General features: G+C 27.6%; 1 protein-coding gene across 1 annotated transcript; it reads right to left on the bottom strand.

Annotated features, from left to right (window-relative positions):
* Positions 1 to 3,633: 3,633 nt before the first annotated feature.
* LOC120088632 (auxin-responsive protein SAUR24-like) lies at positions 3,634 to 4,236 on the bottom strand. The gene has a single exon (XM_039046050.2). The coding sequence runs from the start codon at positions 4,167 to 4,169 to the stop codon at positions 3,882 to 3,884; it is 288 nt and encodes a 95-aa protein (XP_038901978.1). The 5' UTR covers positions 4,170 to 4,236; the 3' UTR covers positions 3,634 to 3,881.
* Between the last annotated feature and the right edge of the window lie 8,346 nt (positions 4,237 to 12,582).

Genomic DNA, 12,582 nt, shown 5'->3' on the forward strand with positions numbered 1-12,582 from the left:
TTGGTCTTTTTTATAGAGGCAAGGGAGTCTTTGCGAGAAGAGAGTCCAACAATGGTGAAGACAACTCAACAAGAAGAAGAATAAACCCTAACTTCCACCGGAAGATGAAGAGATTTCCACGGGAAGATGAGATTTGATTTAACTTTTTTAAATAACCATTTATTTAGGAGTAAAACTATCTTTTTACGTGGTGGGTCCCCCCACTTAAAGTTTGGAAAAAGGGTTAAAAATAGTAGATTTTAGATGAGGTTACTTTTGAAGGGGGAAAAAGTTTTTGGGTCAAAACTGGTAATTTCCCGCAAGTTTATACCCAAAACACAAACTTACTAACTCCAACATATTAACTCCAAACTTATTAACCCCGTTTAGTTAATCAAATGTTCCCTTGAATTCTTAGCTAATTTCAAAAAACAAAAACAAGCCCAACAAGGCTACCTAAATAGAGCAAGAATGAGACTCACTAAATTTCATTGTTAGAAATTTGAGGATTTCACTCACACGGCTAGGTTTAGACCAAGGCTTGGATACTAATTGATAAGGACAACAAGACCTTTACCGATCTTTATAATGGTATGATATTGCTTACTTTGAGCATAACTCTTGTTTTGAAGCCACCCAAAAGGCCTCATATCAATGGAGATAACTGTCCACACTTATATATCTATAATCATTCTCTTCTCTAATCAATCTAAGAATTAGTTTACACTCCCAATAGTATATTTTGTTGTCTAAATTTTATGAGTGTTTTCACATTTTCAAATATTATATAGGAAATAAGAAAACCATGAACAAACACAGCAAAAGAACCAAATGATTTACTTAAAGGAACCCAAAAGGTCACCATGTCTATCCAATCCTTTAAATAAGGAGCAACATCTGCATGTGAGAAGCTTTCTGCTATAAACAAGTGGACCCAATAAGGCAGTGGCCAATGCCTAAAAATAGATTTGTGCTATTGAAACTGAAAATATGCTTTAAAATAGGCAACTGGACCTCAAACTGTACCATACCATTCAACTGTGAACAAGTATGGCATAGAACTTTTTATCAATATTTAAGAAGGCAAGTTGTAAATATATAAAGCACTTGGAGTATTAATGTTCTTGCTTTTACATTTGTAGTACGAGATTTCATCACAAAATCAATTGACAAAAAAAAAAGAGTCATCCATCTATCTTAAAAAGAGTGTAAGGTCTCCTGATTTTTCTAATGTAAGATTCTCAATGTCCCCTCGAGATGGTGCCTCTTTTGGGTTCACCATTTTTTTATTGGATCACATTTTCTTTTTATTTGATCAAATTGACTCTTTGGACTTGATACCATCTTAATTTGACTGGAATAAATTATTTTATATTTCAATGAATAATTATAACATGCATAGTTTTCTTAGTTAGGAAAAAGGCTCAACACATAAAAGGTAAAAAAACTATAATACGAATAAAATAAAATCTTAGGTGATTTTACAACTAATTATCTAATTTACAACCAACATATTTTAAAGGCTAAATTATCAACAAAAAAATCTGATTTTTTTTTTAAAAAAAATGAATATACCAATTCTTTCGAAGGTTCAAATATCGCTCTTAACCTTTCATAAATGTTTTGAAAGTATCACTAAAATAGAAATTTGTTCAAAGTTTAAATGATGCTTTTATGGTTTAAAATGTTTGGATTTACCCTCCATTAGCTTATCCGTTAAAATGGGGACCAAAATATAATGGATAATTAATTGAAAAATAAAAGTTCTTGTGCACCTAACTTATATGTTCTTCACTTTTTTAACACACAAAAAGGGAATCATAAGAAATTTTTTTTTAAAAAAAAATAAAAATGCCATGTGACGGTATTTTAACTATACTTGAGATTCATTAAAATTGGTGCATCCAAGAGAGCATCTAAGTTTTTCTCTTAAAGTTAAACGGTAGAAATGCACACGGATTATTATTGAAACTTACTAAAGTTCATGGATATTTTGTATAATTTAACTTATAATTTAAAAATAGATGTATAATAATTTATCTAGTTTTTAAGTGTTTAATTTTGAAAACAAGTTTTTTTAAAAAAAAAAATTGAAATATTTGATAACCCGTCAAAATAATTTTTGAACTACTTTCAGAGTGTATTTTTAACAATATTTATCAAAAGATTTTTTAAAAAAAACAACTTTTTCTAAAAACACTTTTTCTTTAGTCAATTCAAACATACGGTCAAATTTATAACCTAAAATAGTTTCCTAAAAATTGGCTGTATTTATCAATTAATCAATTTGATTGTGCAATATTTTATTACAAACTCTATTGGATAAATGATCTTCTGGTTTATTGCCCGTTATGAACAGATATCTTCAAAAGCTTGGGAGCTCATAAAACTTACCAAATTTATGCAATTATTTATGTTCATGTCAAAAGGTGACATTGACATGTATGAATTTTGAAAATAGTGTTTTTTATGTGTATTTGGTAGCAGATTTAAGAATTAAGTTTTATAATTTAAACAATTGTTTTTTTAAAAAAAATTATACTATAAAGTTTAAATGGTAGTTATCAGTTAAATATTATGTCAATTATAAACTATTATTAATTGATTTATGGATATCAAATTTTTTATATAATTATTATTTTGTAATATTAAAAAGATGAATTGAGTTTATAACTTAAAATATTATATGAATATTTTTAATTTATTAATATAATTATGTAAATTTAAGGCTAAAAAATGCATTTAGTCGCTAAACTAGTTGGTAACGATTTTATCTCTACAAATTTAAATTTGTATTAGTTTCTTGAACTTTAAATAAGTAACAACTTAGTCATTGTACTTAAAATTTGTAACAAATTAGTTCTTATTGTAAAAAAATATTATTAAAATTTAATAAAATTTCTTATACATATAGATTGATAAGTTGATTTATAGACAAAGTCATTACATAATAAAAGTTGACACATTCATTTTAAATATTTTCCATTATAGAAACTGAATTGTTACAGATTTTAAACGATTACTTATTATTAATTTTATATAATCGATCAAGGATTAAATCGTTACTCCCTTGACAAAAAAATATTGTTTTTTAACTATAGTATTAAATTTTCATCGAAATATTTCCACGTTTCTGGGTTCGACGTTGATATGAAAAGTTAATCAATATTTTCATTAAATCATCCAAAAATACACGAAACACAAAAAACAAGCATCATTTACTTATTTAAAAATAATAAAATGTTCAGGAGATTTTCAAAAATAGAAAAATAAAAGAAACTATTTTCTACTCTTCTTCTTCCGTCCAATCTCGGTCCAGCAACCACTTGGGTCTTAGGTCAAATAGAAATTTATGGCATAACCAATACAAGTCTATCAAATGTATTTTTCTATCCAAATTTACCGATTGTTTATTTATGAATTTAAATTTATTTTTTGTTTTTCTATAATTTTTCTAGAAATATAGATTCACCTCCATATTTTAGGGATATTTCCGACATCTATATTTTAAATTTTGGTTCATACGACCGGAAAACAAAACTGGAATTGCCAACTAGGCCAAAGATTTTCAAACTCAATACTGATTTTGGATCCAACAGTAAATTTTTGAAGTATAATTCTAATTCATGAGAGAAGAACATAAACAAGATCCAATGATACAGAAAAGTTGTATTTGCATTACAATTTCTGGTGAAAAAAATTCACCATTCCAACACCGCTCATTACAACACCCAAAGGCAATGTAATTGGGTTCCATCAACATTCTAACATCAGTCAGAATGCAAAAATCATCATCAACAACAATGAAGGATCTCCATTCAAAAACAAAAAAAAAAAAAGAAGAAGAAGAAGAGGCCAAAGGCAAAAATCGAGAATCATCCTAATTCTTCTTCTTCATGGATTTAACAAGCTTGCAATCTAGAAGTGAGATCGATGAACGCATCTTCTCCACAAGGAATCGTCAAACCTCCTTCTGGATGATCAAATCCAAACTCTTCCTCTGCTCGATTCAACAACTGTTGAAACGAAAGATGATTCAAATACGATATCGGAATCACAAATCGCTTCCTCTGTAACTCTCCGACGTACACCGCCACATGACCTTTCGGGACCGCCGATGGATTTCCCGAACTCCTCCTTAGCAATTGCTTTGCCTGAGGAATCAATGACGACGGAAGACGAAACCCCATTGCTGATGAACTGCTTGAGCAGAAAAAAAAAAACAGAGAAATGGCTGAATGTGGAAGAAATTTTGATTTGGGAATTTGAGGGAATTAGGGTTTCGAATTTATAGGGAGGGATAGGTTTGGAGAATGGTAGTTGGCCATTGGAGGGCCCCCTCCAAGAAATTAATTTAATATATTATTAATTGATGGTGTACTATATCCACTTCATTATTTCATTATTAAAGTTATTTTAAAGTTTGATACGACACACCGCGTTAGGATAGACTGGCAACTCTATTAAAATAATTTTTCAAATCAAGTATATTATTGATGAACTCAAGTTAGATCCAAATATCGAGGTAGGAGGTTGAAAAATACAATTACACTTTCTATGACCCACGTCACACACTTTATTAGGATATGTTGTCAACTCCATTAAATAATCATTTTGAGTTAAACACATTGTGTATGAACTTGTATTAAATACAAAAAAACGGATAAGGTTGAGAAATAGTAAATTACATTATGGTATGATACACACCTTGTTAGGATATATCGTCGACTCAATTGAATAATTTTTCAAATGAAACACATTGTAAGTGAACTTGAGTTAGATACAAAAGTCGGGTTAGATTGGAAAGTAGTATAATTACATTTTAGTGCAATATACGCGGTGTTAGGATAGATTGTCAAGTCAATAAATTTTTTTTAAATAAAATACATTGTTGATGAATTTGTTGGGTTGAGAAGTATATAATTATATTTTGATATGAGGCATATCTGTTAGGATGAGTTGTCTAACTACAACGAATCAATTTTCAAATCAAATGCATCGACTTATGAACTCGAGTTAGTTTCAGAAATCAAGTTAGGTTGAGAAGTATGATTACGTTTTGGTATGACACATATCGCATTAGGATTAGCTGTCAACTCCATCGAATAATTTTCCAAATCAAATATATCGTTTATGAACTCGAGTTAGTATCAGAATCAAGTTCAGTTGATAAGTATAATTGCATTTTGATATGACACACCCTGTATTAGAATAATCTGTCAATTTCATAATTAAATAAATTTTCAAAATAAATATATTATTTATGATCACTCGAGTTAGTTTTAAAGATTAAGTTAGGTTGAGAAGTATGATTATATTTTAGACTTAGTTGTGTTTTGTATTGAAGTACAATGAACTTTAAATATTAAAATAAAATTAATTAGGAATTATTGTTATTGTGTACTATTTTATAGTTAATACTTGACCAATATCTTCTGAAAATTGGCAAGTGTAGATTATTGCACATGGTATGCTTATAAACTTTTTTATTATTATTTTTTAAAAAAAGACTTTGAATAATAAATAGTTATGATATATATATTAGAACATGCTAAGAGTTAATAATTATTAGTTTTTTAGTACTAATAATGATTAGTTTATGGGAATATTTTAAGTTTAAGACTGCCATAAATATTATTGCCAATGTTATTTTAAAGTAATGTTTAAGCATATACGTTGAATGTGAACGAATCACATGGCTTCAACTGCCTCAATTTGGAGATGAAAGATTAAACAAATATTTAATTTGATTTCTGAAGTTTATAAATCTTTTATTTATTTATTTATTTTTTATTTTGAACCCTTATAATTCTTTTATTTAATCTATAATATTGGAATTGAATAATGTAATGGTGATGTAACATTTAAAGATATTCTTTTTTCTAGCGATCATCAAATAATATTAAAATTTTTCAAAATTTTGCTCATCTAGGTTTTATAATTTTGTTCTAAGATATTTGAATTTCAATATTGACTTTTCAAATACTTAAAAATAATTCAAGAAAAATATCTTTGGGCCTAATTTTATTTTCTTTTTAAAGATAATTCGAGAAAAATACTGATGTTACTAGTTTTATCCATGGGTTTCAAATTTGATTTTTATTTGGTCCCTAGATTCACTATAAGAATTTTGGTTTTTCCTGACAAAACTTTTCCTGATGCAGAAACAAGCGTCGGGAGAGAGCTCATTTTTCCTAACATTATTTCGTGGCGTCGGGAGAAAAATAAATCCCAATGAAAAGTTGACTAGTATTGGGATAAATCGGCCATCCCGATGCCTTTTTCTTTGACCATCGTCATAATCTGTGTGAGGGAAAAGATTGGTCTCTCCCGATGCCTAGTGCCTATCCTGACGGTATAGACGAGGCGTCGATTTTTAAATAAAGGTTGAAAATTTGTAATTAGAGTTATCCCAACGGTATTTAAATCGACCGTCAGGAGAATGGACGTATCTCGACGGTTTTACGAGCGTCGGGAGAGGGTTAAATTTAAAAAAGTTTTGAGAAAATTTTAGTAGTGTTAACCCGACAGTGGGTGAAAAACTGTCAGAAAAAGATATTTAGCCCGACGATTATAGAAGTGTCGGGAGTTGGTGAATTTAAATAAAAAAGTTATAAAAATTTATTAAACTTATCTTGATGGTATGTAAAACAACCGTCTGGATAATGTACTTTATCCAACAGTGCGTTGGGAGAGGGTCAATTTAAAAAACTTGTGGAATTTTTAGTAGAGTTATCCCAACAGTATTCGTAACGACTATCGGGAGAGTCTATTTATGTCGACGGTTATACGATCATCAGGAGAGGATTAATTTTTTAAAAAAAAAGTTTGAAAATTTTCATTAGAGTTATTTCAATGGTTGCCCAAACGACTGTCGGGAGAAGGCACTTACCTCGACGGTTGTCTAAATGACCGTCAGGAGAAGCTACTTCTCCCAACAATTTTTAGAGCGTCGGGAGAGGGTCAATTAAAATCCTAAAGCAGCCTCCGCCCATAGTTTCCTTCTTCTTTCTTCCAGTCTTTCTTCTCCTTCGTTCTTTCTTCTTCTAGTCGGCTCGATTTCTTCTTTCGGTGTGCCCTTCGTTGTCGTCCGGTGTGCCCAATTCTCGTCGTCTTGTTCTCACCGTCCATCTTCATTCGCAACCAAGTATGAACCACATTATTTTTTTTTTCTTTTTTCATTTTTCAGTTTTTCTGTTTTCCGATTGTATCTGCATAAGTTATGAACTTAAAAATTTTAGTGGTGCATGATTTAACATGATATGTAATAACTGAAAGAAGAAGAATAAGATTGTGTTAGTAGTGGAGAAATAAGGTTCAGGGAATAGATTTAAGAAATATGATTTCTTAATTTATGACTCTTGATATTTTTCTTTGGTATTGTGAGAGAATTTTTTTTCTAATTTTTCTGTTGTTAAATATTTTATATTTGTTTGATATGTATGTTACGATACAGTCAACATATAAAAAAAAATTTGTTGTCAACCTTTTGTGATGAATTGCATGTTTTTTATGGATTTTTTTATTGCAATTTAAATTTGTTGAATTGGATTTCTTTTCTTGAATCATATAATATTTGCATATTATATATATATATATATATATATATATATTTTTTTTTTAAATGTTGGAAATGAATTTCATGTTTATAGTAGATTACTTTGATGTGATGGATATTTTGTTGAACTAGATTTGTATTAATTAAATAAATTTGTACTAGAATTGTACTAGTTAAATGAACTAATTATTTTTATTATGTACTATATAAGTAAATAAATTTTATGACTTTGAAGTTTCATTTTTAATATTCTAAAGATGATTGGCTCATTGCTCTTCAAGTTGTAGTAGTTTCTCTTTATGATTTTTTTGCTAAACTCCATATACATGAGATGCTCAAGTAAAATTGATTTCATGTTTTTCCATAAAATATAAGAGGATTTAAATTTGAGAATTAGTAGTAGTGTTCTATTTATGAGTTTTCCTAATTAATAAATACATGAAAATTTCCATGCAAATAAAAATACATGTATATTTGAGAAGTAGTAGTATTCTCTTTATGAATATTTCTAATTCTAACCCATAAACCCATGAAATTTTCCACTTGTAATTTTTAGTAAAAAAAAATACATGAAATTTTTCACTTTTTAAATGAATTATTTTTATATTTAGTTTGATGTTGTTCTACTTGAATCGGTCATTGTATTCTATTTGGACAATTATTGTAGCCTACTTTAGCAACTTGTGCAAATAACATAACCATATTTAGGTCCATGCTTTTGAAGCATGCTTTGACTACTAGTCATCACATTTTTCTCTGTTTTCAAGTTTTGTTTATTTGATGTTATTACTATTGTTGATTTGATAATCTAAAATTAAGGCGTCGGGAGATAGTGTCTTTCGATAGAGTGTCTTATGTTATCTTTGTGTCTGAATTCATTGATAGTTGTGAACTTGTTTATTGCACAAACACTTGGAAGTTACCTTCAGCTACTTCTTCTTGTATCATGATTTTCTATTTCATGACCTTTCTTTGTTTAATTGGATTACAAGGGATTGTTAATCCGTTGTAATAAAAGAAAGAAACCCTTAAAGGAAAACTTTATTTTGAAGGATGGTTGGAGAAATTTACCCAAAAAAGAAACACAAACAAAAAAAAAATGAAATTGAAATTAAAAGTCCTAATATATATTTTAACTTGGGTTTATTATTTTTGGTCGAATATTGTTCATAAAGAAAACAACTCTTCTAACAAAAAATTAATACTTAGAAATTGAAACTATGTGTTCTAATATAACTAATTGTCTAAATCACACAGGTTCAACTTATCACATATTTATTAAGAATGGATAAGAATGGATTAAGATTAGGAACAAGTTATTGAGTATGCAGAAGGAGTATACCGATTCCTTGAAGTTACAAAACTTCATGTTAATAACTCGAGAAAAACTAGATGTCCATGCAGAAAATGTATGAATGCAATGTGGGAGCCAATAGATGGAGTTGAACGATACGAAATAATGTTTATGCTTAAGTTGAGTTTGATTGTTATTTGTATAGTGAGTTTGAGTTTAAAATGTGTAAATACGGGTTGGTTTGAAGCTAAAGTGAGTTTTATTTGTTAATGTTCTTATATTGGGTTTAAAGTTGGAGGGGTAAATGTATAATTATGAGTAAGTTAAGTTGAGTTTTAAGTTCTATATTGAGTTTGAGATTGAAATATGTAAATCTGAGTTAGTTTGTTTCAATTTATTAATGTTCTTAGTTGAGTTTTAGTTTTATATTCATTTTGAGATTGGTATATGGTATATTGAGTATTAAACTTATTTAAATTTGTCTTTTGTAGGTATCTTGAGATTTATGTTGAAGATGCATCTCCCGACAAGTTTAGTTAGGTTGTAGAATTGTGTTTTATAGGTAGTTTGTTATTGTGTAATGTTATTTTGGAATTAAGAATTTGTGGATGTTATGTTATATCTAAGACGAATAGAATTAGTAGTTGTTTATTTGACAAATTCTTAAGATTCAAACATGTTTTCTAGATATTATTTACTACTGTAGACATCTAATTAATTTTCGCAATTTTTATTTTAGTTTATTTGATATTTGTAAGATTCAAACATGTATGACATTTGTAAAAAAAAAAAAAAAAAGGATTTAAAATATAGTAAATAAAGAAAAAAGTTATTTCCAATGTTTAAATATATAATCCAACGGTACATGGGGCCAGGAAAAAGTGTAATTTCATGCTTTTTTTTTTACCTTTTCTCGACACTAAACCAGATTATTGTCGGCATAAGTAACCATTTCCTGACGGTATAGGGGTCGGGAAAAGTGTAATTTCACGCTAAAATAGTTTCACAAGAACTTTTGCCGATGGTAGCATTATAGAGCAAGCGTCGGGATAAGTAACAGTATCCCGACGTCCAAAACGAACTGTCGGCATAACCTGACTTCTCCTAACGATCGTAATTTATTCTTATCGTCAAGAGAAATAACTTATCTCGATGGTTTCATTTAGGGTCGGCAAAAAGCCCCCATCCTTGATCCATCAAAATATCTTTTTTTTTCCTATGACAAGGGTTTTTTTAGGCCGGGAAAATTTTTTCCGATGATGCTTTCCCGACAATTCTGCCGACGATTGATTTACCGTCAAGATAGGTTTTGTCGACGTTTTTACTTTGGTCCCTTGAGTAAAAAATATAACATATTAAAACTTAGGGACCAAATAAAAATCAATCTCAAAATTTAGGGATAAAAGTATAATATTTTGAAACTTACGTATTAAATGAAAACTAGATTCAAAATCTAAGGATACATATTTTTTTTAAATAAAGTTTAATTTTAAAGCTTTGAAAAAGATTTTAAGTGTTAAAAAAGAATTTATTTTTTTAAGTATTTGAAAAGTCATTTCAAATTCGCTCACTTGAGATGCGAAAAAAAAAAGAAAAAGAAAAACTTAAAGATTATGTGTTTAAATTTCACCTTTGCATATGGTACTCAATAAAAAAGTTCTCATATTGTGTTTTGGAAGAATAGTTTTTAAAAACCTGTATTAGTATTTTTGAATTTAGTTAAGAATTCAATTTTTTTTTTTTTTACTTAAAAAAGATGAAACTATTATACGAAATTAAGAGAAAACAAGCACAATTTCTAAAAATCAAATAGTCAAATGAGGCCTTAGAAATTAAATTTATTTAATAGTTAAAATTTTATATCTAATAAAACTCTAAATCTTTGGTTGGTAATCGTTTCGTTTAATTTAGTTTTTTATTTTTGAAAATTAATTTTATAGACACTCCTTTCACTTCCAAATTCTTTCTATGTTATCTATTTTTTACTAATGGTTTAAAAGACCCAAATTTTGAAATAAAAATAGCTTTAATTGTTTTTATTTTTTGAATTTAGCTAAGAATTCAACCATTATAATTAGAGTTGTAAGATGTTGGAAGGAAATAGATTTATCTCTCAAAATCAAAAATAAAAAAACGAAATGGTTACCAAATAGGATCTTAATTTTTTATTTTCTATTTTTTGAAAATTAAACTTATTACCACTACTTCCACCCCAAAATTTATTCCTTTGTTTTCTATTTTTTTTTTACCAATTGTTCATAAAATCAAGCCAAAATTTGAAAACTGAAATAAGTAGATTTTAAAAACTTGTTTTTGTTTTTGAAATTGAACTAATAATTGTAAATCATCGTAAGAAATAAGGGGAAGTAGGCTTAATTTTCAAAAATCCAAAAAATGAAATGATTATCAAATAGAATCTAAATTTTCTACCTAATAGATCCATGCCTAGCTTTAGGGTTTAGGGACTTAACATTGGACCCAAAATAAAAAATTCAGAAAACGATTTGACACAAAATTAAAAATTTAAGAATATATTAAACATTTTTTAAAAGTTAAAAGGATATATTTAGATTACAACTAATGTTTATGAATATTGATATTAAATGTCTATTAAATATTTTATTTGGATATGTGTGATAATTAATATTTGAAAATATTTGTGTTTGTTTGCGGATACTGTTGGGATTTTAAATAATATAAGAACTAACCCAAATTTTAAAATGGCTAGAAAATTCGTCAAATCTTATTTGAATGGATTTCTTATTATTATAACCAAATAAAATCAAATTTATACCATTATTATATGCATTATATACAAATAAACGTATTCAAATTCAATTCTGTCAAAAAAATAATAATAAATTACGATTCAAATATATTTGTTTAGAAAGAGTTTCAACTGCAAAATTTTACCTACTTTGTCTTCTTTTCTATCTTTACCTTCTAGTTTTTTTTATCAATGACATTAAACTTTGATTAAAACAATTTGAAAACATAATATACACTATCCATATTCTTTTGGCTAAATTATAACAAATATCTTAATTCTTTTTTAAAAAAATATCTTTATATTTTCAAAAGTTACAATATTACTCCTCAACTTTCATAAATATTTCAAAACTACTTTTGCAGTATAAATTCTTTAGAATTTCAAATAGAAATCAGAACTTAGAACTGTGTGAAGATGACCTAAAACGATGAGTTGATTCAAATTTTCATTTTATGTCACTTACTAAACCATTTCACATCTCAAATTCTATCCAAATTCTAACAAATTTCCACTCCAAAAGTATTTTTAAAATGTTTATGAAAGTTCAAAAGTAATATTGCAATTTTTGAAAGAATAAGGATATTTTTGAAACATGTGATCGAAGTTCAAGGGTATTTTTTTTTTTTTTTTTATAATTTAACCTATTTTTTCATTCAATTATCCATAGAAATTTACAACATAGATCTAGTAGTTTGTTTAAATGTATGGATGAAAATCTAGAGTTTTGAATTAGATTTGTTGAAAATTTGGAAGATCTGGTGTGTGAAGTTTGTGTCTAAGATTTAGTATTTTTTTTTTTATCTCAATTTGAAAATTTATTTTTGATTTGTTTGAGTTTTTACTTGAAAATTTGGATTGTTTTTTTGAGTTTATTATTGTAATTTGGACTGATCTTGTTTTTTTATGTTGAATTGAGCTATAGTTTGAAATTGACTTTGTTATTGTAATTGGTTTTTATTTATATTATTGGACTTTATTATT

Source organism: Benincasa hispida, chromosome 10 (genome assembly GCF_027475165.1).
Source record: "Benincasa hispida cultivar pf3 chromosome 10, pf3_genome.v1.1, whole genome shotgun sequence".
NCBI classification, from domain to species: domain Eukaryota; kingdom Viridiplantae; phylum Streptophyta; class Magnoliopsida; order Cucurbitales; family Cucurbitaceae; genus Benincasa; species Benincasa hispida.